Source organism: Rhinopithecus bieti, unplaced genomic scaffold (assembly GCF_001698545.2).
Source record: "Rhinopithecus bieti isolate Rb0 unplaced genomic scaffold, ASM169854v2 scaffold_6380, whole genome shotgun sequence".
Taxonomy (NCBI): Eukaryota; Metazoa; Chordata; class Mammalia; order Primates; family Cercopithecidae; genus Rhinopithecus; species Rhinopithecus bieti.
This window is the reverse complement of record NW_016806642.1, coordinates 10,050,411-10,075,969: the sequence shown is the minus strand read 5'-3', so window position 1 is coordinate 10,075,969 and position 25,559 is coordinate 10,050,411. Positions and strand designations below refer to the sequence as shown.

Below are 25,559 nucleotides of genomic sequence, written 5' to 3'. Positions count from 1 at the left end.
AAAAAAAAAAAAAAAAAAAAAAGGAAATGATACACAAGAGAGTTAGATTGAATTTAGGCCATGTTTTTTATTTTTTTTTCCCTCATATCTGGTTTTAAATAAGCCCTAAGAGTTCTCTCAATTAGAAAACACACGGTAATTCTAAAGGAGATAAAAAAGGAGCATGTACACTCCAAGTGCACTTTTATCTTTTCGTATTTGAGAAACCCCACAAAGCTCCTTCTTACAAATTAAAAAGGATAGCAAGCAGGCAGCTTCCTTTCGTCATTTAGTTTAGCAAGCATATTGATTTACGTTTGAGTAGGGGCCTCTGATCTCTTTTGTTTGTGGGTGGTTTTGTTTGTTTTTAATATGAACTCATTTAAAAACTAAATTTATAGACTGAGTCACAAAGGTAGAGCTCCAGTTCAACACTCACAGTAGACTTTCTGTGCAAAAATAAAATAGATATTTATGTATGTGGTAGTAGGTCAAAGAAGACATCAATGATAACTATTGATTCAGTAAATATTAAACATCTACAATGTGTCCTTCTTACTAGGAAGACTAAAATGCAGGATGTAGCATTCCTGCATCTAGTGTGCAGTGTAGTATGGGAGAGAGAAATAATTTAGCAGGTGATCATAATGTAATAAATGCTATGATAGGAAGCAATTAAGGCACAGTGGAGGGGCAAATAACACACCTTTGGATGAATTCTCAGAGGAATTGACACCAGAAGGTGATTAGGATTTACCAAGGTTAAGAAAGGTGAAGATGTTTCAGGAGTGCATGACCAAGTACAGAAGTGAATGGAAGCGTGACCCATTCCAGACACTGAGTTTGTTTCAGCCAGAGAACAGGCAAACAAGGGAAAACTTCAGTATTCTATCCTAGGTTCCTCGGGATGCACACTTTAAGGACGTGTTGCGTTTTTCTCTGGTATTTGTTTATTGAAGTTCCCAGAACCTCCATAGAGCTAATTTCTGTAGCCTTTGTGCTCCCATAAAGCTTTATATATGTACCCACATTTAAAACTTTCTCACAATACTTTTTGTATTTCCTCCATTTGTCTGTTTTCCCATCTACCCTCCGAGCTAATCAAGGGAGAAGACTCAGTACTCACCTCTGTCTTTCTGTGGTGCCGTGCTGAGTGCTGGCAGAAATGTGTTTGGAAATCAGTGAATCTCTCTGTGAATGGCTAGAGCATTCTAAGTGGTTTTGCTTCTAACTGTGCAGGAGGGCACAGATTGGGCCCAGTATTATAGGTTTGCAAATTCAAGATATGAACCAAGAATTTGATTCTTAACTCAGTTTTGTGTTGACTTGAGCAAGCTGAACTGGATTGCTTATGTCATATTTCATTTAGTTTAGTTCAGATAATGGCTATCAAATTAGCTGACAACCCATCTCAGTTCCCTGTAGTGTTCTTAGTGTCTTAAAGTGGGTTTTCATTTGAACATTTCTTTTTTAGTATTTTCTTTCTCAGAAGTAGCTAAGAGATGATGATGATGTTGATGCTGAGGAAAACAATGGGAACAAGAACAGCTGCTTTTTATTGGGCATGTGCTATGTGAATTAACCCAGCACTTAACCTTTTAATGAATTTATGAGTTAATTACTACTATTACCCTTCTTAAGAGATGAAGAAAATGAAGAGCAAGGAGGATATCTTACTCACTAGTGAATGATGGCTTCACCATGTCTGATCCAAACTGTACTCCGTAATGCCTTCTTCATAGCAGCACTAAAATCTAAAAGTCTGGAAGAGTCTTTAGGAGATCAGTTATTCCATTTCACATCTGGAGGCAGGATCATGCTTGAACTGAATGCCTTGGTCCACTGCCTGAAATGTATCCTCCACAACCTTTGTCCACCTGGTGAACTCCTACTCATATTTCAGGACTCACAGTTCAAACTGCTACTCCTAAGTGAAGCTTCCTTAATATTCCCAGGTAGAGTTGCCCTCTTCCTCTGTTGTTTCTCTTAAATATCTTGTATTTCACTCATGAAATTCACCAATCATGCATAGGGTATGTTTCTAGAGGTAGTTTGTATAGTTGTTAAAGGCATGGACTCTGCAGCTAATTGTTTAGTTCCAACTCTAGCTCTACCCATATTAGCTAAATAATATGGTGCTGTCTTCTGCCAACAGACTGTTAATCCCTTGAGGCCAGATTATATATACAAGAATTTCTTAAATGGCTGTCACAAAATTGTCATGTTTTTGACCTTAATAGCAAGTCTGAATGTATCCTCCTTCTGAAGAGCTGATGTATTGTTTCTGCCAGTTTCTGGATCTGATCCCTGAAAGATGTTGAAAACCTAATTTTAAGGCCATTTTCCTGTTTGTTTTTGTTTTTGTTTTCCATTTCTGTTTCCTTTCCCTCTCTTCCTACTTTCCTAGAGACAGGGCATCTTGAAAGCTACGAAATCTTCGGGTATATACTTCTACTTCACCAACTTCCTTTTAATGTTTTTACCTCTTTGTCTTGTGTGGCAAATCTTAATCTGACTCTGCTTTGTGTCAAAGGGATACTGTTCATGTTAAAATTCTCAGCTCTGAGAGGTATGTGAGTAGGCCGTTCCTTGGGTGATGGGACAGTTGACATCATATCTGAGAACAGCATCACCTTCACTTATGTGAAGTGGTGCCCTTCACTTATGGCCGTTGTCATGATGACAGGGCCTGACAAAGATAGGAATAGGAAGAGGGAAAGAATTCTTCCAGCGCTTTTATATTTTGCACTATGGGAAAAGAGTGGCATCATTTCTAGGCCCTAAACCAAAATTGATAGAAACAGAAGACTAGAACCCTAAGATCTGCTAAATATTCTCAGGGGGTTGAGGTATCAAATATCTGCAGATGCGGTCACTGAGCAAAATCAAGGAGAGCAGTTTAGGATCTTTAGTATGAGGGAAATGATAATGCTTTTCAGTACCTCTTAGAGTTGTCAGTGTCTCATAAAAGATAAAGAATATTTGTTGAGTGACCACAGCTTGCTAGGTACTGTGCTACACCATGGCATAGTATATTTATTACTGAGAATTTGTGGAGATAATCCTAGCTTATCAAGGAAATATTTGTTTTACAATTTGTTCATGTGCTTATTTACATTGAAGAATATTCTCAAGTTAAGATGATTTTTTTAGATGCTCCAGAGGCCAGAAATTAATCATAAAGGGCCCTAATAGCCAAAAAGAATTGAAATGCACTAGGCCAATTGGTAGACATTATTTCAGTCTGTTCTCTTTTATCCTTTGCCAGGAATCATACATTATCTCTTTAAGGCAGAGCAGCCTTGGATGACCATATATTAATATAATAACTTGCTTTTCCTTGCTCCCCACACCCGAACTAGTAGCTTTAGAATAGCTTTGCTGTTTTTCACTTATTTCTTGTCTGTAGCACTAGATCCCAGGCTTACCGATTATGCACACTTTAGATAACTTTGGGTCAGCTCAGTACTGAACTTAACAAATGGCAAGTCAGGAATGCCATCAAGACTGAAGAATGTTGGAAGATAAGGATTATATAGACACCACTGTGCTTATTGATACACACTGTGTTGTCCCATAATTGGATAGGCCAAAATGAGTTGACACTGGAAGAGGTGTTTTAATATTGGAACTTATAAAATGTTTAGAAATGTTGTCCTATCTGAGTCAGACTGAGATAGGTACGTATGTTTTCTTTCTCTTCTGAGTAACACTGGGAAATAGTTATGATTGGGAATAGGTCTTGGTACCAATAACCTCATATATACACTAGGGTAGACCTTGCAGAGGAAGCCAGCACCAGGGCATGCGACCATGAAGCAAAGGGGTTCAGAAGAACTAGTGAGTCTTCAGATGGCCAGAGGCAAAGGCTGAGATCAAGCCTCAGGTCCAAGAAGCCAGAATAAGCCTGAAATAATTGAGTGAGAATTGCAACATTACTAGCATGGAGAAGAGGCTAGGGGAAAGGCAGGAGCAAACCCAAGGGCTGGGGGTCTGAAGATGTTGCCATCACAAGGCAGCCCCATTTTAATGGCCTCTAGCCACAGGGTCTGCCATTGAAAACTGTAGGAGTAGACAGATGCTGGATGGAAACCCTTGACCCCAGGTCTTTGCTCCCTTCATGAAGGAATCTAAAGCAAAGTAGAGATTTTTTTTTTAATTTAAACTTTATTTTTAATTGTCAAATAATAATTGTACGTATTCCTGGGGTACATAGCGATGTTTCCATACATATAATGCATAGTGATCAGATTAATTAGCATATCCATCTGAAGCCTTTTTCATTTCTTTGTGTTGGGAATGTTTAATATCCTCTTTCTAGTGAATAGAAACTATATAATACATTATTGTTAACTGTAGTCATCTTACAGTGGTATAGAACAGGGTTCCCCAACCCCATGGGGTTCTATACCACTGTAGGATGACTAGGATTAACAATAATGTATTATATAAGTACTGGTCTGTAGCCTATTAGGAATCTGGCTGCACAGCAGGAGGTGGGTGGTGGGCTAGTGAGCATTACCACCTGAGCATCACCTCCTGTCAGATCAGCAGTGGCATTAGCTCCTCAAAGGAACGGGAACCCTGTTGTGAACTGCGCAAGTTAAGTTGCACGCTCCTTATGAGAATCTAATGCTTGATAATCTGAGGTGGCACAGTTTCACCCTGAAACCATCCTCCTGAGCCCCTACCCCTGGAAAAATTGTCATCCACAAAACTGGCTCTTGGTGCCCAAAAGTCTGGGGACCGCTGGTATAGAACAGAATTTATTTCTCCTACCTAGCTGTAATTGTGTATCCTTTAACAGATCTCTCCCTATCTTTTTACATGTCCTTTGATACCTATGCTCTATGGACCCCCTATAATATTTCTTCATTATACTTATCCTTCATAGTGATTATTAGAGTGAGCTCTTCATGGATTTTTCTCTCTTACCAGACTCTAAGCTCCATGAGGGAAGAGATAATATCTATGCCTGGTACATAGTAGGAGCTTAATAAATATTTTTGGAAGGAGAGAGATAAAGAGGGAGGAGGGAAATAAATGGCTCTTTTGCTTTTTTTCTTCATGCCAGGGCAACACTCAGCTTCTGAGGTATGCACAGCAAGGCTCTTGCTGACACGGGTGTGGCCCCTTCCTGCCTCACTTCCAGCCCTGGGCACATGCAGTTCTTTCCACCTGGCGCAGTCCTCCTCCTCCCTGCTCTATACTTGCCTCTGCTTCTAATTCTGCTTCTTCCTCTTTTTCTGGTCTCCTGCAGCCTAATCATCCTCCTGACACATTCTTTCTTTAACCATCTGAATGCTTTCAGTATGGTTCCTGTGAGCTCTGAATGTTCTGGAAGCCATTGTTTTTCTTTGTTTGTTTGTTTGCTTTGATAATTTTGGATATTTTACTCTTGCTCATTATGGAATGACTTTACAGCTGAACTCTCAAAACCAGACCTCATTTTCCCAACTTGAGAGAACATCTCATTGCTGTCCCTGTGTCCTTGCCTATGGCACGCATCTCCCGAACACCCTTTTTTTTACCAGAACATCCTCACAGCAAGCCTAAGGCAGCTAACTCTTTGCTTCCTACAGTTCTGTGTTTCTTGAGCTCTTTCATCTGTTTTATTTTCATATTTTTCCTTTGTTAAGAAAGGGAGATAACAGACAAGATAAACACGAGAAATTAAATACCTCAAAATTACTGTACTTTTTCACTTGGAGTAACTGGCCTTTGCAATGTTTTGTAAATATCTTTCCCTGAGTGGGCCTGAATAAGTATGTAGTTAACAAGCATGGACTTCTAATTGATCAGGGCAGGTTTTGAACTTCTGTCCTCCTCTTTCCTAATGATATAACCTCCAACGACTTAATCTTCTGAGCCTCAGTATTCTCTTCTGTGAAATGGAAATACTAATAATAGTATCCTCACAAGTTTGTTGTGATATTCGGTAACACATAAAATTCCTTTACATAATGCCTGGCGTATAATAGGGAGTAAATAAGCTGTCACTTGTTTTCTTTCCTTTCCTCCTTTCTCTCATATTGCCTCTAATTATTACCGTCCTTATTTTTTAGGGGACATATTCAAATCTGTGAATCCAGAGGCTTCATCGCAGTCTTGGAATATTTTGGTGGCAACTTTAAGATCTTTTGTTTTCTGACTCTTAGATCTCTTTCTTTTGGTGGCATGGGAAAATTCCCTCAACTCGATTATTTATTCAGTTCTTTCATGCTCCCCATATTGTCATGGCCGTGTTTGAATCATGTTATCGGCAAGTCTGACCGAAAAGGCAATTTAATATTGCCCTGTGTTGCATCATTGCATATATTATTTCGGCCTGTCACGGGCCTGTCAGCAAGTCTTGATGAAGTACAGAGCCAATAGTAACAGGTCTGAAATCTGACAGCTCTTTAACAGAAGCTGCTGCGATTGGTGCAGTGGTATTTCTTCAGAAATTAAGGCCTTCTTGGTCTCTTTGTTGATACAATTAGCAATCCAATCCAAGTCATTTTATCTCCCCACAAGCTGTATCTTCAGGGCTGGTAATTCAGTCTGTTGCATGGCTTGGAAAAACAGAGCCATCCGAGGCCTGTGATGTACCAAAGGCTGCAGCCAGGAATATCTTGGTAATTTATCCTCACTCTCAGCTCTAATTATTCTGTTCTTCACTAGCTGGTTCGATTGAGACTCTCCAGGTTCAGCCTTCCCTAAGCAGAGAACAAAAGGTTTCCCTTGAAAGTGGGGGCCTGGCAATGTCAGTACAGTGAGCTGCGTATAAATAATGCAGCAGCGCCGGCTTCATTTTTATAAAATCTTGGTGTAGAAATGCATGAGAATGATCAGGCCCCTGGAACTCAGCAGGCATGTGCTTTTGATGTGCGCCTTGCTCTGAGTAAAAGCAGGAGAATAAAAAGTTCTTGTTTGTGCTGAGGCTACTTCATGGTCTCTGGCTGGGATTTTGGTGACCCTTTTGCTTTGTTTCTGATAGAGTCTGGATGCTCCTACCTGCCTAGGAAAACTCTGATATGTATATAGAGGGAAATATCTTCAGTAACTATTTTCTGATTGAAAGTAAGGATGATGAAAATACAGATGCTGATTATAGTAGCTTTACTTATATTAGCTTTACTTATATTCCCTCATTTTAATCCTCCTAAGGTTAGAGTGATCTGGCTGGGCTATTTTCGCTATACCCTCTGCTCTCCCAATTAGCCTTATATCTTTTCTTTTTTCTGGTCAGATTCCCCAAAAATAAATATTCAGGGTGTGAACCTAGCAGCCAAAGCTCTGGGAGCTGAGTCGGGGAAAGGAGCTTGAGGGCCAGCCTGCAAAAAAGCAGATACTGAATCAGTCTGTTTTTGTCAAGATACTCTACGCTTACCCGGGCCTTTTACCGCACCTCTCTGAAGGTGGATGATATGGTTTGGCTGTGTCCCTACCCAAATCTCATCTTGACTTGTAGCTCCGGTAGTTCCCATGATGGGAGGGACCCAGTGGGAAATAATTGAATCATGGGGGCAGTTTCTCCTTCTACTGTTCTTGTGGTAGTGAAGAAGTCTCATGAGATTGGATTTTTTTTTTTTTTCTTTTTTTTGAGACGGAGTCTCGCTCTGCCACCCAGGCTGGAGTGCAGTGGCCGGATCTCAGCTCACTGCAAGCTCCGCCTCCCGGGTTCCCGCCATTCTCCCGCCTCAGCCTCCGAGTAGCTGGGACTACAGGCGCCCGCCACCGCGCCCGGCTAGTTTTTTGTATTTTTTTTAGTAGAGACGGGGTTTCACCGTGTTAGCCAGGAGGGTCTCGATCTCCTGACCTCGTGATCCACCCGCCTCGGCCTCCCAAAGTGCTGGGATTACAGGCTTGAGCCACCGCGCCCGGCCGAGATTGGATGGTTTTATAAGGGGGAAACCCCCTTCACTTGGTTCTCCTTCTCTCTTGTCTGCTGCCATGTAAGATGTGCCTTTTACCTTCTACCATGATTGTGAGGCCTCCCCAGCCATATGGAACTATGAGTTTATTGAACCTCTTTTTCTTTATAAATTACCCAGTCTCAGGTATGTCTTTATCAGCAGTGTGAAAATGGACTAATACATTGGACCTTAGTACTCCTCTTCCATAGTGTGGGAGAAGTAGTACCCTGATTGCTCATAGTGAGGTCACATGGGATCTAATTACTTCCTAAACATACTTTTGTACCATCTTGCTGTTTTAGCCTCACTTTTATCCTCACTTTCAGGGGTGGTGAGCACCACCACCTCCTGAACTTTTGGGTCTCTGGAGAGTAATCATTTTGCTTGTGGGTTTTCCTGCTGCTGGTTTTACCTTTCTCAAGTCTACCAAGAGAGTTACTACTACCATGGTTTTGGCTTTTAGATTTTGATGCTGTCATCTTCTATCCTGTTCTCATTGTGGGTTTTTGCCTCTTTGAAACATTCTTGTACAGCCATTTTGTTGGAATTTTTTAAAGGGCGCAGAGGTTAACATGTGTAGTCAAGCTGGCATCTTTAATCAGAAGCCTCTTTTTGTTTTATACTTTTTGAAATAGGAAAGAAGGTCTACTAGAGATCTGGCGTGCATTTGTGTCTTGGGCAGTAGGTGATGGGAGGAATGTGAGGTAGGTAAAACAAGGAGAGCATTGTCCAAAGGCTCTCCTGGTTCCATTGAGATAAATGGTCTATGCAAGGAACCTAGTGTTTTGCTTGCTACTGCCTCTGGGCACTCCAGGAGTCTTAACTTTTGTCTCTTCTCCAGCCTGCATACAGAGCAGTATCTAAAGATCTAGGCTTTATAATAGAAGCAATTAAAAAGTGATTAGGAACCTGAAAGCTTCCTTCTGTAACTGCCATCTGAAGGTTTTTATTCATTCACTTAATTAACATGCATTGAGCTCTCAAAATTTGCTGGAGTAGCATTGTGCTTACTCATCCACATAACTGGATGAAAAAGGCAGATATGGACCCTGCTCTGGGAGGTTGTGACCTGACCTTATATACTGAAATTTCCAGAAGGCCAGATAGAGCATCAAGAAATGAAACAAATAAAATAAAATATTAACATTATTTTGTGATAATGAGATAGATCCTTCAGTACCTCCTGGTCTTCCCCACTTATACACACTCATGCCTAAAATAGTCCACAGTTCTGGACTCCTTTAGTGGGCCAGATCCTTTCATCACCATGGGCTGCTGAGACCACTGAAATTTCAGGCAAACCTATAAAACAAGGGCAGCTTTAGGTGACAACATTCTATCATGAATCCTTGATTTCATATACAGTTTTTGCATTACATGTTTGCTAGTGGTAGGCCAAAACAAAAGAATAAAAGATTTAATTTTAGCTGAATTCAAGTTACCTTTCTAAAAATTATGATTTCTTCTTTATGAGTCTTTTTGGTGAATTGACCCTTTTCTCAATATGTAATATACTTGTTTATTCCTGGTAACATTTCTTGTTCTGAAGTCTATTTTGATATTAATATAGCCACCTCAGCTTATTAATTATTAGTATCTGCATGCCTTATTCATTTATTTATTTATTTATTGAGACTGAGTCTTGCTCTGTCATCCAGGCTGGAGTGCAGTGGCACAATCTCGGCTCACTGCAACCTCCGCCTCCCGGGTTCAAGCAGTTCTCCTGCCTCAGCCTCCTGACTAGCTGGGATTACAGGCACACACTACCACGCCTGACTAATTTTTTTTGTATTTTTGGTAGAGACGGGTTTTCACCATGTCGGTCAGGCTGGTCTCGAACTTCTGACCTTGTGATCCACCCACCTCAGCCTCCTAAAGTGCTGGGATTACAAGCGTGAGCCACCGTGCCCAGCCTGCATGCCATATTTTTTGCATCTTTTTACTCTTTATCTTGTATTTTTATGTTGAAAATAAGTGTTTTTTGTTTGCTTGTTTGTTTTGTTTTGTTTTGTTTTTTATCCAGGCACTGTGGCTCACCTCACACCTGTAATCCCAGCTATTCACAAAACTGAGGCAGGATGATTGCTTGAGGCCAGTAGATAGAGACCAGCCTCAGCAACATAGCAAAACCCCCATCTCTAAAAAATAAAAAAAGAAAAAGTAATCTGGGAATGGTGGTGTGTGCTTATAGTCTCAGCTACTCAGGAGGCTGAGGTGGGAGGATTCCTTAAGCTCCAGAGTTAAAGGCTGCAGTGAGCTCTGATCATGCTGCTGCACTCTAGCCTGTGCAACAGAGTGCTCTTCTCTAAAAAATAAAATACGTTTCTTTTAAACTCCATATAGTTGGGTTTTATTTGTATTCAGCTTTATGATCTCTGCTTTCGCATTGGAGATTTTAGGTCATTTACATTTATTGGTTGAGTTTTAATCTATTTTCTTTTTCTGTGTTCCATATGTTCTATATAATTATTCCCTTTTCCTGTCTTCTCCAGATTACTTAAATATTTTTTAGTATTCCATTTTATCTCCAAAAAGTTTTACCTCTTTTTTACCAGTTTTCATAATTTTAATGCCTCATTATATATAATACACTTTCATATCTTCCTGTGATTTGTGCTATTATTTTCATATGATTTGTTCATGCATTGGATTGTATAAAGATTTAAAGTCCAAATATTATTTTTTTAAAGAAATTTAAATGGAAAATTTAATGTCACTTATAATTTACTCACATTTTAGCAGTTCTTTAGCAGTTCTGATACTCTTCATTCCTTTGTGTGGGGTTCACATTTCCATTTGGTATCTTTTTTTTTTTTTTTTTTTGAGACGGAGTCTCGCTCTGTCACCCAAGCTGGAGTGCACTGGCCAGATCTCAGCTCACTGCAAGCTCCGCCTCCCGGGTTCACGCCATTCTCCTGCCTCAGCCTCCCGAGTAGCTGGGACTACAGGCGCCCGCCACCTCGCCCGGCTAGTTTTTTGTATTTTTTAGTAGAGACGGGGTTTCACCATGTTAGCCAGGATGGTCTCGATCTCCTGACCTTGTGATCCGCCCGCCTCGGCCTCCCAAAGTGCTCGGATTACAGGCTTGAGCCACCGCGCCCGGCCTCCATTTGGTATCTTTAACCCATGTAGTTTCGCTTGAATTATAAAATGTTCTCCTTCTCCATCCTCCTGTGTGAATATACAGAATTGAGTTTGTTGATTGCATTGATACCCTTTAATTTCCCAGTAGTAATAATAACAGCTATTATTACTCTTATAGTTTACATGTCTCTTCACGTTCTGAAAGTACAATAACATCTTTAAATAGAATTGTCTTTTTTCAAATGCTTTTTAAATTTTAGAAGCTCTCGTTTCATATATTTCATATTACATTGTTTGGTTCATAAAATATTATGAATGGTAGTTTTCTTGGACTGAGCATTTTGTCATTATGAAATATTCTTCTTTTCCTTGTGTAATATTTTTAATCTTGATTCTACTTTGATACTTGTCATTTAATTTTTTTTTGTTTTATGTTATGTTTTGTAGAACATTTTAAAAGAAAACTGTATCACATTTTTAAAAATCTGAATTATAAACAAGGTATAGCTTAATTTTAACGACAGTATGATTAATCTTATCTTTTAACTGGTTGTGGAATTCAGCCCATTCACATTTGTTGAAATTAAGATAATTGACCTTATTTCTTCCATCTTATTTTGTTTTCTATTTATATTACATCACTCCTCATTCCCTTTCCTTTTTGTTTTGTGTGGTTTATTGGTTCCACTGGCTTGATAATTTTTTTCTTTATTCCTTGTTACTTTGACAGTTCTACTAAGTTTTTTGTTTCTACTAGTGGTTACATTCTCATTCCTTAGAACCAACAATAAACTTATGTTCTGCCTAAACCTGTATATGCATTTCAAGGAACGTTTTCTGTGTACCCCTTCTCTAGACTCTTGCTTAATATTTACTTACTTAATGTTTATTTTCAGTTCCAGACTGCTACTAAGTTTTTTTGGGTTTTTTTTGTTTCTTTTTTTTTTGTAGAATAACAGGCCTATTGTGTTTTAAGAAAACTCAATATTACAGATTCCTGCTTACATTATTATTATCCACTTAGATTTAAATATGTATATGCCTATATTTTTATGCGTATATGTATATGTTTAAGCATATTTTGCACACACATGCATATATATACATACATGCATGAAAGAGACACATACAGAGAGTGAGAGAGGATCTCAGTGTCTACTGGTTCTTCTAGTCTTTGATTTCCACCATATTGAGAAAGGTGCTCCAAATCAATTGTTATTTGGTTATACTCTTTCTCAAGTATTATTCTCAGAGAGTGCTTATGGGAAGTTTACTTTTTGAATCCTTGTGTGTTGAAAATGTTTTTTTTTTTTTTTTTTCCCTGACAGCTGAACAATATTTTTTCTGGGTATAGGATTCTTTAATGAGTTTCTCTTAATAGTTTATACATTATTCCAGTGTCTTCTACATTCCAGAGTTGTAGATGAGATTCCCTTAGCTAGGATGAATCCTTTGTAAGAAACCTATTCTCTCTCTCTGGAAGCTTGTATAATTTTCTGTTTACTCAAGTGTTTCCTGGATTTACTTCTTAGACTTAATGAGACTTTTAATCTGTGGGCTTGCATCTTACTTCAGTTCAGTATAATACCTAGCACTGTATTCATTTAATTATAATATCTCCTTCATCTGTTCTTTTCTTTTTTTTCATTCCTTTTCTCTCTCTTTAAAAAGAAAATATGTTCTGGAATCTCATGTTAGGCTTCTGAAATCTGTCCTCCAAGCCTCTTATCTCTTCCATCATTATGTCAATCTCTTTGTATCTTTGCTACTTGTAGTAAGATATTTCATTTACTTGGTCTTCCAGAGCATTAATTTGATTTTGTTAGTGTCAGTGATTTTTCAGTTTTTCTGTGCAAATTTTAAACTTAAAATCAGTGTTTATGCTTCCAGAAAGTGTTTTCTGCATTCTTCTGATTCCTCATTGTTTTCATCATTGAAATATTCTACCATATTTTTCATCATTTCTACTTCTGTGGGACTTGCCTCTTATAGATGCTCTATGGGATCTCTCAGGTGAACTAGTCCCATTAAGTTAGTTACTGTTTTTGTTTGGCCTACTCATTGATAAATGCTATTTTGCCTTTCATATAAGTTTTTAGAATCCATTCTGCATTAACAAATCTGAAAGCAGTGAAAGGTACAGCAGTTCCTGCCCTGTCACTTGGGCTGGCAGTCACCCAGTTGGCCAACAGCAAGTGGCCCCTTCTTTCCTCTTAGAGCACCCTTGGTGGAAGCAGCACTTCTCTCTGGCTGCCAATCTTAGAAGCAACTCAGACTGCCAGTGTAGCCCTGACTGTGTAAGACCCCTATGTCTAATTCTGATTTTACAAACCTTTGGGTGGGGGTGACTAGTAGGTACAGCTTGCCTAAAGGTGAATAGTTATCCAAAGAGGGCAAGTTGCTAAAACACTTCAGGAAATGTCAAAACTGGTCTTAATAGAAGACAGGGAGGGGTAAGCCCTTTGTTCTGCTACTAGTACCTTGCCTTTACCCACTAACAGTATAAACAAAGTCCTATATTTTCTCTCTCTCCTAGAGAGTTTTGGAGTACCTGTGGCTTCGGTTGTACTCACTAAACTTTACCAGTTCTGCTGCTTAATAGCACATCCATATTCCCCATCAGTTTGATTTAAAGAGACTCAATGAATTGGACCCTAATGTTGTTTGAATAATCCTGATGAAGGAGGTAGTTGCCAGAGGCATCTGTGGCCATAAAACTTCTGTAGTCATCTTCACTCCAGGCATACTCTCTTATTTTAACTTCTTGTAAAGACCAAGACATCCCTAACTTTCCCTTTATTGGGGAAAAAATCTGCTTGGAAAAACAGTTATGCTGTGAAGTGTTGAGTTTTTTAACTATTGCTGTATTATGAACCACAACCAATGCTTGTTAGTTTAATACAGTAATCATTTATTTGGTTCATGGACAGCTCATTTAGGCTGTGCTATGCTAGGCAATCCTTCTGGTCTCAGTTGGACTCACTCACTGGGGTCTTGGCTGACTGATCCACGTTGATCCAAGACAGTCTGGAGGTATCTGATCCAGATTGAGCTCAACTGGCTATTGCCCTGCTCCATGTTTCTCTTATCCTCCTCATGGGACCAGTGGACTAGCCTAGAATGACCTCATGGCAGTGCCAGAGGTGCAAGAGAGCAAGCAGAAACACATAGAATCTCTTGAGGCTTAGACTCAGAACTGGCATGCAGTTGCTTCTGCTTCCTTGTTTTGGCTAAATTCAGTCATGTGACAGAATCAGAAGTCAGAGGTAAGGAATCAGAATCAAAGGTAGGAAAGGAAGCCCTGCCTACAGTGTGGGGGACAGGAGGAGGAGGAGGGTGCAGTACTACAAAGTTACATGGCAAAGAGCGTGGGTATGTGGAGAGATGAAGACTTGGGGCCACGAACTCAGCCTTTATCAGCTGTTGAGAAATATAGTGCAATATTTTAAACTTACAATGGTACCTCAAGAGAGAGAGCCATGAGTTTATCTTGGAGGTAGCAGAGAAATTTCACAGAGGAGCTGACACTGGAATTGGACCATAAGGACGACTTGGAGTTTACCAAGCAGACAAGCATAGGTGAAAGGAGTAATAATCCATTAAGATGGAAGGAAAAGTCAAAGTAGAGTCACAGTGCTCTACAGATAAGAATGGGGACATCTGGGGATTGAGGAGTTACCCTATGTGATTGGATCATTGGAAACAATCCTTCTATACTGCCTTTTGCTCCCCAATATTACTCTTGCCAGGGAGCTATCATACCTCCCCAAAAGTTGGAATTTCAGATGTCATGCCAGGAGGAGTTAGCATATTGTATACTCTTTAGAACATGTTACATAGGTGGGCTCTCTTCTCTACTTATTAACAATGTATGTTGCTTAAAAAAGGTGAGTAATTTAGCATGTTTCTATAAGTGTTAGCATTTCTTCAGTATATTTATGCCACTTAGCATAGCTCAACGTGTTCTGCGATCTGTGTCACATCTAACAAAATCATTAATGATAAGGGACATTTGTTGGCTTTCAAAAAACGTTTAAGCGTCACTCAGTGCTACCACCTCCATGAACCCCTCCTTGATTTTCCTCCCCCTGTCTACCACCAGATTATGTCAGGTTCTTCCGCTAAAGGCTTTCATTTCTCCCTCTACTTCCTTCAGAGTATTTATAGCTATTTGTTAGTATATGATTTTAATTGTGATTATTTGATCAATTTCTGTCTCTCCAATTATACTTTCAGCTTCTGTGACAGCAAAGGACTAGATATTTTGCATACCACTGGTTTCCTGGATCCTAGCATAGTGCCAGAATCATAGTAACTGAATACTAAACATTTACTGAGTGAGTGAGTGAACGCATGAGTCTATGTGAATGACTGAATGAGATACATCTAGACTATTGTCCTTATGAGATAGGTTTTGGGTTATCTTTAAAATTGCATGAACTCCCAGGTTTACCATTTACCTACCATGTAATGGACAACCCATTCATTCTTTAATGTTTCCATTCAGTCAGTATTTATTCATTGTGGCTTGTCATAATCCTGAATGTGAATGAGGTATTTGTGATACAGAGAAGAGTAAGGCTGATTCTGTGCTGATGGAGTTGCTGGGTTAGTGGGAGAGACAGTGAAATGAATGGGCAAAGACAGTTGCTATGGTAAATTAAGATAAGGACATGTCCGGATTAGAACTTGGAGAAGAAGCGTTTCACTCAGTCTGCCCTTCATTGGGTCTTCCTGAGAAAAGACCATCTGAGCTGAGTCATGAAGGCTAACTAAGAATTAGGTGCATAATGGGCACGACTGTTCCAGGAAGAATGAAGCAAAAGGGTTCAGTACACAGGGAAATGGGAAGTCAAGGCTCACTATAGCAAACTCCAAATAATTCAGTATTGCAGTGTGAGAAGGCAAGGGTGGGGATGGCCAGAACAGAGTGACTGTGGATATGGGCACAGTTATATCACAAAGGGTTCTTTAAGCCCTGCTATGCATTGGACTTTGTCCTGAAGTTAGTGAGTAGCAATTGAAGGATCTTAATCAGAGACTGATATAAAATATTGTATTGTATAAAGTTTACCCTGGGCACAGTATGGAGAACAGATTACAAGGCTGTAGGGGAGCAACATAAAGAAGCAGTTACTCAGCATGATAAGGACTATGGTAGAAGACATAATCCATGCTCTGGGAAATCAGAAGAGGAGTGCCTAACCCAGAACTGGAATCTCAGCCTAGGTTTAAGTAAGAGTTTGAATTATCATAGTGAAGAGGCTGGGATGAGTTTTCCCAACAGATGGGGTTAGGGCAGAGACACTTAAGTGCGTAAGAACGACTTTCTTCAGAGAACTGCAAGTGACTTTTTATTGTTAGACTATAGAATATTAAGGGTGAATTGATGAGAAATGAAGCTGGAAAGGAAAGCATCCAGCATTCAAATCTTCCTCCTACTAAATACTGCTTTAGACTGCAATGACTGTATCATTTATTATCTCCACCAGACACTTCAAACACTTTTTTTTTTATCATAGAAACTTTTGAACATGTAGCGAGAGTAGTATAATTAACACCCATGAACCCATCACTAGGTCCCAACAGCCACCCATGACCAATCCTGCCCTTAGCCACGTGCCATTTACTTCTCCTTCTCATATTACTTAAAGCACATTCCAGAGACCATATCATCTTATGCAAACATTTTCAGTATGTATCTCTAAATGATAAGGAGCCTTCTGTTAACATAACCACAACTACCAATATCATATCTAAAATTTCATAATAATTAAATTTTTATCAAATAGCCAGGTTGTAATTTCTAATTATCTCACAAATGTCTTATAAACATAGATGTAAATACAAATATTCACATACAGATTGTTTAATCAGGATCCAAATAAAGGACTGAAAGGACTGAGACTTTTTTTTTTTTTTTGAGACAGTCTCACCCTGTTGCCCAGGCTTGAGTGCAGTGGCATGATGTTGGCACACTGCAACCTCTGCCTCCTGGGTCCAAGTGATTCTCCTGCCTCAGCCTCCCAAGTAGCTGGGACTAGAGACATCCACCACCACACCTGATTAATTTTGTATTTTTAGTAGAGACGGGGTTTCACCATGTTGGCCAGGCTGGTGTCCAACTCCTGACCTCAAGTGATCTGCCTGCCTTGGCCTCCCAGAGTGCTGGGATTACAGGCGTGCACCACCATGCCCAGCCAGGGCTGAGACTTTTGAAAGTGAAGGAAGGTACGATCCATAATTAACAGGTATCCATGAAGACTTTTTACCTAAGCAGGGATGTGTCATTATCTACATTGGCTTATTCTACTTCTTTAACACCTCTGCAGATAACGGGATGGGTATTTTGCAAAATATAAAGGAAGCCTCACTCATATGATCAGTTCTATATCTCTTCTGTTTTCTTAGGTCTCTCTGCTCCCTGGTGTGTAAGTGGACATACTCAGCAGAGAGAGGCTGGGACGACAGTTTCTGGAAAATGATTGGTTTGGAAGACTTTGTTGCAGATAATTACAGCAAAATAGGTAAAAGAATAAAACATCTGTAGAGTGATTATGTGCACTGGAGGATCTTGGTGGGTTTGTTATTATTGTGGTTTGTGTGTTTGTTGTTTTTATATGCATTAAAATACAGGAATGAAGTTTACTTTTTCCAAGACAAATGAGTTAATTATGACGGGTAGGCCATGACTAGCAGGCTCTTGCCTTAACATTTATATGAACTGAGTGGAGATACATGCTATGAAAATCTGCATTGAAATATAGAATCAGAAATTGCGCTAGGCGTGGTGGCTAACACCAGTAATCCCAGCACTTTGGGAGCTGAGGCAGGCAGATTGTTTGAGCCCAGGAGTTCGGGACCAGTCTGGGCAACATGGCAAAACCTCATCTCTACAAGAAAAATACAAATGTTAGCCTGGCGTGGTGGCACGTGTCAATAGTGTCAGCTACTCCAGAGGCCGAGGTGGGAGGATTGCTTGAGCCTGGGAGGCAGAGGAGGTTGCAGTGAGCTGAGATGGTGCCACTGGACTGTAGCCTGGGCAACAGATAGAGCAGAACTCTGTCTTGAAGTGGGGGAAAAGAGAAGAGAGAGAGAGAGAGAAAGAGAGAGAGAAATTTGTTGGGCTAGACCGAGGAAGATATTTGCAAGGAGTATCTTGGGAATAGCATACTGAAGGGGCTGTGTATGGACTGCTTCCAGTCAGTACTAGAAAAATAATTTTATAAATTAGGTTCACAGGACAAGGCAAGGCTATGAACAGGTAAAAAGGCCTTTTATGTGAGTAGTAAAGTACATCTTCTATGCCCCAAGCACATTTCTCTGTGCTTGTATGTACCTTGTTTTATGTATTTCTCACAACTACTGACAAAAGCACTGTTGCATGTTTACAGATGAGAATCAGAGAGATTAGTAACCTTGCCTAACCAGGCACGGAATCAATAAATGGTAAGTCAGGATTGAAATTCTCCCACTGGGAGGACCTTGAAGGAACTAATATTTTACTGGAACACAAATTTCAGCTTCAGTTACCTAATGGTTTAAGTGATTTGTAAAATGTATATGCCCTCCAAAAAATTAGTTGTTTTTTGCTGAATATTCCCATGGTATGTTGAAAATAGCTTTATTAGCATATATATTGATTACCTGTATATGTATCTTGATTCCTCACTAGACTGTGAGCTCTTTGACATAAGGATTTTCACTTATTTACCTTTGTATTTCCTGTCCTAGCGCAGGGCATGGCATATTTTCATATTTCAGTGACTTTTTGTTTAAAATACTGAGATGATTGGTACTAGGAGGTTGGCACTCTTTGCTTTAAAAATCTTTAATGATATTTACTGATTTTAACATTATCTTTGGCAGTTGAGTACAACTTCAACTCTGACTTTCTGATTATTGTTATATTTTTCTGCTCCTCTTCCCTGCCTCACACATGACACATGTTTAATTAGTATATTAACTCTGCTAATGGAGCAGTATCTACAAGAAATATTCATTAGAAGTCCATAATGTTAATCTAGCAGAAAATTTCCAGAGTAACTTTATTAGATTTTTTCCCTGTTAAGTTAATGGATTTTTAATGGATGTCCTAAGGAGACATATCATTAAGCAGAATATTGCTGTACGTGAATTAAAACTTACCCATTTATCAAAATTAATTGTGTGATGTTTCCTTTGATTTTCACTTCTGGGGACCTGAGCTTGTAGTTTCAGTGTGAACCCAAAGTAGAAGATATTTAAGAGGCTGTTTATTCTCAGTTGTGACTTTCAGAAACTTCTCTGGAAGCTACCTCTAGACATTCTTTAGCAATTCTTGGAACTATGAAAAATGAATCTGAAAAGCCTCCCTATGAAGTGTTAAACATTTCCAATGGCCTCATTGCCCGTCAAGATGTGGACAGTATAGTGTGAAACCTTTTAGCAGATTTGAGCATTGAGCATCCTGGATTTGAGCATTAATACAATTACCATAATTTGCTCCATGTGGAGCTTTTAGCCAAGCATTTACCAGGCTTCCTGGGCCCATGCAGTAAATAAATGCTTTCCCCGAAAACTGAACACCTCAGCAACTGATGGTCTTATGGAGGAATTTTTTAAAAATGAATTATTTATGAAGTGTAAGTTAAGGATCAAATGCAACATTTATATGGTGCATTTCAAGGACTGGAGAAAAAATTTACAGGGTTTAAGTAACTACATGCAAGTTTCTAAAGCTAAAATGTTACTACCTAGTGCCTTCTTTCAAGGAGGTATTTGGATGGCTTGGTTTGGGAACATTATACAAAGTAAGGAAAAATAGTTTTGTGCATCGAAAGAATATAGTAGAAATGTCTTTACAGTTGAATAGAAATTTCTTTACAGTTGAAACTGTGCAAATTGACTTAATATTCAGAACTGATGGAGAAAAATGAAACACAGTTTTTGGGTAGGGGATTATATAGCCCTACTGATAAAATGATCTGTGTTCAATAAAATCATCCAACAAACTGATCTGTGTCAATAAATTTTGACCTTTAGTTCCACATGACTAATTCCCAGGTTACCTATCTAATCCTAAACATCTATCAAAAGCACACAGGAAGGAAGAGATCAGCAGGGAGAAAGGACCCTTAGGAAGATAAGCAACATCCCACCTGTTCTGATTGATTATCCAGGTGCCATTTCAGCATGCCCCAGTTGCCTTTTTAATTTGTGGGAAAATCTCTTTGTTCTACTATTGGGGTAGCCCACTTTATGAAAATTCATGTGTTCAACATGGCTGAATTATAGAGTGATTATTTGCATTACTAACAGGGTTTGTCATATAAAGGGATTCAGTGTATTAGCTTATAGATCATTCCTTTATTTGGGACCAGGGAAGCCAGGCAAAGAATAAATGTAAATTCCAAGTCCAAGAAGTTAGTTAAGTGTTAAGTGAGAGGCAGAAATGAAGATAAAGGGCAGGAGACAAGTTTCTTGAGAGGAGGGAGGCTGCTTTTAAAATGGGTTTCCTCGACCCGGGAAGCACATGGGGTTGGGGGATTTCCCTTTCCTAGACAAGGGAAGCCGTGACAGACTGTACCTGGAAAACCGGGACACTGCTACCTAAATACTGGGCTTTTCCAACATTCTTAGCAAACGGCACATCAGTAGATTATATCCTGCTCCTGGCTTGGTGGGTCCCATGCCCATGGAGCCTTGTTCACTGCTAGAGCAGCAGTTTGAGATTGAACTGTGAGGTGGCAGCAAGGTCGAGGGAGGGGCGTCTGCCGTTGCTGAGGCTTGAGTAGGTAAACAGAGTGGCTGCAGAGCTTGAACTGAGTGGAGCCCACCTTAGCTCAACAAGGCCTACCTACCTCTGTAGACCCTACCACTGGGGGCAGGGCATAACTGAATAAAAGGCAGCAGAAACCTCTGCAGTCTTAAATGTCCCTGTCTGACAGCTGTGAAGAGAGCAGTGGTTCTCCCAGCACGGTGTTTGAGCTCGGAGAACTGGACAGACTGCCTCCTCAAGTGGGTCCCTGACCCGCATGTAGCCTAAATGAGAGACACTTCCCAGTAGGGGCTGACAGACACCTCATACAGCTGGGTGCCCCTCTGAGATGCAGCTTCCAGAGGAAGGATCAGGGAGCAGTATTTGCTGTTCTGCAGTATTTGCTCTTCTGCAACCTCCGCTGGTGATACCCAAAAAACAGGGTCTGGAGTGGACCTCCAGCAAATTCCAACAGACCTGCAGCTGAGGAACCTGACCATTAGAAGGAAAACTAACAAACAGAGAGGAATAGCATCAATATCAACAAAAAGGACATCCACACCAAAACCCCATCTGTAGATCACCATCATCAAAGACCAAAGGTAGATAAAACCACAAAAATGGGGATAAAACAGAGCAGAAAAGCTGAAAATTCTAAAAATCAAACTGCCTCTCCCACTCCAAAGGAACATAGCTCCCCTCCAGCAACGGAACAAAGCTGGATAGAGAATGACTTTGACAAGTTGACAGAAGTAGGCTTCAGAAGATCGGTAATAACAAACTTCTCCGAGCTAAAGGAAGATATTTGAACCCATCACAAAGAAATTAAAACCTTGAAAAAAGATTAGACAAATGGCTAACATAATAAACGTGTAGAGAAGACTTTAAATGGCCTGATGGAGCTGAAAACCATGGCACGAGAACTACCTGACATATGCACAAGCTTCAATAGCCAGTTTGATCAACTGGAAGACAACGTATCAGTGATTGAAGATCAAATTAATGAAATAAAGTGAGAAGAGAAGTTTAGCGAAAAAAGAGTAAAAAGAAACAAACAAAGCTTCCAAGAAATGTGGGACTATGTGAAAAGACCAAATTTACATTTGATTGGTGTACCGGAAAGTGACGGGGAGAATGGAAACAAGCTGGAAAACACTCTATAGGATATTATACAGGAGAACTTCCCCAACCTAGCAAGGCAGGCCAACATTCAAATTCAGGAAATACAGAGAACACCACAAAGATACTGCTCGAGAAGAGCAACCCCAAGACACATAATTGACAGATTCACCAAGGTTGAAATGAAGGAAAAAATATTAAGGGCAGCCAGAGAGAAAGGTTGGGTTACTCACAAAGGGACACCCATCAGACTAACAGCAGACCTCTCAGCAGAAAGTCTGCAAGCCAGAAGAGAGTGGGGGCCAATATTCAACATTGTTAGAGAAAAGAATTTTCAACCCAGAATTTCATATCTAGCCAAACTAAGCTTCATAAGTGAAGGAGAAATAAAATCCTTTACAGACAAGCAAATGCTGAGAGATTTTGTCACCACCAGACCTACCCTACAAGAGCTCCTGAAGGAAACACTAAACATGGAAAGGAACAACTGGTACAAGTCACTGCAAAAACATGCCGAAATGTAAAGACTGTCAATGCTAGGAAGAAACTGCATCAACTAACGAGCAAAATAACCAGCAAATATCATAATGACAGCATCAAATTCACACTTAATATTAACCTTAAATGTAAATGGGCTAAATGCTCCAATTAAAAGACACAGACTGGCACATTGGATGAAGAGTCAAGACCCATTAGTGTGCTGTATTCCAGAGACCCATCTCACATGCAGAGACACACATAGGCTTAAAATAAAGGGATGGAGGAAGATCTACCAAGCAAATGGAAAGCAAAAAAAAAAAAGTAGGGGTTGTAATCCTAGTCTCTGATAAAACCGACTTTAAACCAACAAAGATCAAAACAGACAAAGAAGGCCATTACATAATGGTAAAGGGATCAATTCCATAAGCAGAGCTAACTATGCTAAATATATATGCACCCAATACAGGAGCACCCAAAGAGATTTGGACTCCCACACAATAATAATGGGAGACTTTAACACCCCACTGTCAGTATTAGACAGATCAATGAGACAGAGGCTTAACAAGATGTTCAGGACTTGTATTCAGCTCAGCACCAAGCAGACCTAATAGACATCTACAGAACTGTCCACCCCAAATCAGCAGGATATACGTTCTTCTCAGCACCACATTGCACTTATTCCAAAATTGGCCACGTAGTTGGAAGTAAAACACTCCTCAGCAAATATAAAAGAACAGAAATCACAACAAACTGTGTCTCAGACCACAGTGGAATCAAACTAGCACTCAGGATTAAGAAACTCACTCAAAACTGCCCAAATACATGGAAACTGAACAATCTGCTCCTGAATGACTACTGGGTACATAATGAAATGAAGGCAGAAATAAAGATGTTCTTTGAAACCAATAAGAATAAAGGCACAAAGTACAAGAATCTCTGGGACACATTTAAAGCAGTATGTAGAGGGGAATTTATAGCACTAAATGCCCATAAGGGAAAGCAGGGAAGATCTAAAATTGACACCCTAACATCACAATTAAAAGAATTAGAGAAACAAGAGCAAACACATTCAAAAGCTAGCAGAAGGCAAGAAATAACTAAGATCAGAGCAGAACTAAAGGAGATAGGGACACCAAAAAAACCTTCAAAAAATCAGTCAATCCAGGGGCTATTTTTTTGAAAAGATCAAAGTCAAAGACTGCTAGCAAGACTAATAAAGAACAAAAGAGAGAAGAATCAAATAGATGCATTAAAAAATGATAAAGGAGATACCACTGCTGATCCCACAGAAATACAAATTACCATCAGAGAACACTATAAACACCTCTATGCAAATAAACAAGAAAATCTAGAAGAGATGACTAAATTCCTGGACACATACACCCTCCCCCAACTAAGCCATTCAAGTTGAATCCCTGAATATACCAATAACAGGCTCTGAAATTGAGACAATAATTAATAGCCTACCAACCAAAAACAGTCCAGGACCAGATGGATTCACGGCTGAATTCTACCAGAGGTACAAAGAGGAGCTGGTACCATTCCTTCTGAAACTATTCCAATCAGTAGAAAAAGAGGGAATCCTCCCTAACTCATTTTAGGAGGCCAACATCATCCTGACACCAAAGCCTGGCAGAAACTCAACAAAAAAGGGAATTTTAGACCAATACTCCCTGATGAATATCAATGTGAAAATCTTCAATAAATTTCTGGCAAACCGAATCCAGCAGCACATCAAAGAGCTTATCCACTATGATCAAGTTGGGTTCATCCCTGGGATGCAAGGCTGGTTCAACATACACAAATCAATAAACATAATCCATTGCATAAACAGAACCAAAGACAAAAACCACTTGATTATCTCAACAGATGCAGAAAAGGCCTTTGACAAAATTCAACAGCCCTTCATGTTAAAATCTTAATAAACTCGGTATTGATGGAATGTATCTGAAATAATAAGAACTATGTATGACAAACCCACAGCCAATATCATACTGAATGGGAAAATCTGGAAGCATTCCTTTTGAAAACTGGCAGAAGACAGGGATCCCCTCTTTCACCACTCCTTTTCAACATAGTGTTGAAAGTTCTGGCCAGGGCAATCAGGCAAGAGAAAGAAAGAAAGCGTATTCAGTTAGGAAGAGAGGAAGTCATTGTCCCTGTTTGCAGATGACATGATTGTATGTTGAGAAAACCCCATTGTCTCAGACCAAAATCTCCCTAGCTAATAAGCAACTTTGGCAAAGTCTTAGGATACAAAATCGGTGTGCAAAAGTCACAAGCATTCCTATACACCAATAACAGACAAACAGAGCCAAATCTTGAGTGAACTCCCATTCACAATTGCTACAAAGAGAATGAAATACCAAAGAATCCAACTTACAAGGGATGTGCAGTACCTCTTCAAGGAGAACTACAAACCACTGCTCAACGAAATAAAAGAGCACACAAACAAATGGAAGAACATTCCATGTTCATGGATAGGAAGAATCAATATTGTGATAATAGCCATACTGTCCAAGGTAATTTATAGATTTAATGCCATCCCCATCAAGCTACCAATGACTTTCTTCACAGAATTGGACAAAAGTACTTTACAGTTAATTTAAAAACTACTTTAAAATTAATATGGAACCAAAAAATAGCCCACATTGTCAAGACAATCCTAAGCCAAAAGAACAAAGCTGGAGGCATGACGCTACCTGACTTCAAACTATAGTACAAGGCTACAGTACCCAAAACAGCATGATACTTGTACCAAAACAGAGATATAGACCAATGGAACAGAAAAGAGCCCTCCGAAATAATACCACACATCTACAACCATATGATCTTTGACAAACCTGACAAAAACAAGAAATCGGGAAAGCGTTCTCCATTTCATAAATGGGGCTGGGAAAACTGTCTAGCCATATGTAGAAAGCTGAAACTGGATCCCTTCGTTACACCTTATACAAAAATTAACTTAAATGTTAGACCTAAAACCATAAAAACCCTAGAAGAAAACCTAGGCAATGCCATTCCGGACATAGACATGGGCAAGGACTTCATGTCTGAAACACCAAAACCAATGGCAACAAAAGCCAAAATTGACAAATGGGATCTCATTAAACTAAAGGGTTTCTGCACAGCAAAAGAAACTACCATCAGAGTGAACAGGCAACCTACAGAATGAGAGAAACATTTTGCAATTTACCCATCTGACAAAGGGCTAATATCCAGAATTTACAAAGAACTTAAACAAATTTACAAGAAAAAAA

General features: G+C 39.6%; 1 protein-coding gene across 13 annotated transcripts in view; it reads left to right on the top strand.

The window, feature by feature from the left end:
- The window catches only part of FGGY (FGGY carbohydrate kinase domain containing), a 457,075-nt gene that overhangs the window by 138,122 nt on the left and 293,394 nt on the right, over positions 1-25,559 (top strand). For all 13 annotated transcript variants that reach the window (XR_001886587.1, XR_001886588.1, XM_017877238.1 and 10 more), the window contains one exon: positions 17,373-17,488. Coding sequence is in view for 11 of the 13 variants with exons in the window: in XM_017877238.1 (XP_017732727.1) it covers positions 17,373-17,488 (116 nt within the window). In the remaining 2 variants the exon portion in view is untranslated. The remainder of the gene's footprint in view (positions 1-17,372; positions 17,489-25,559) is intronic.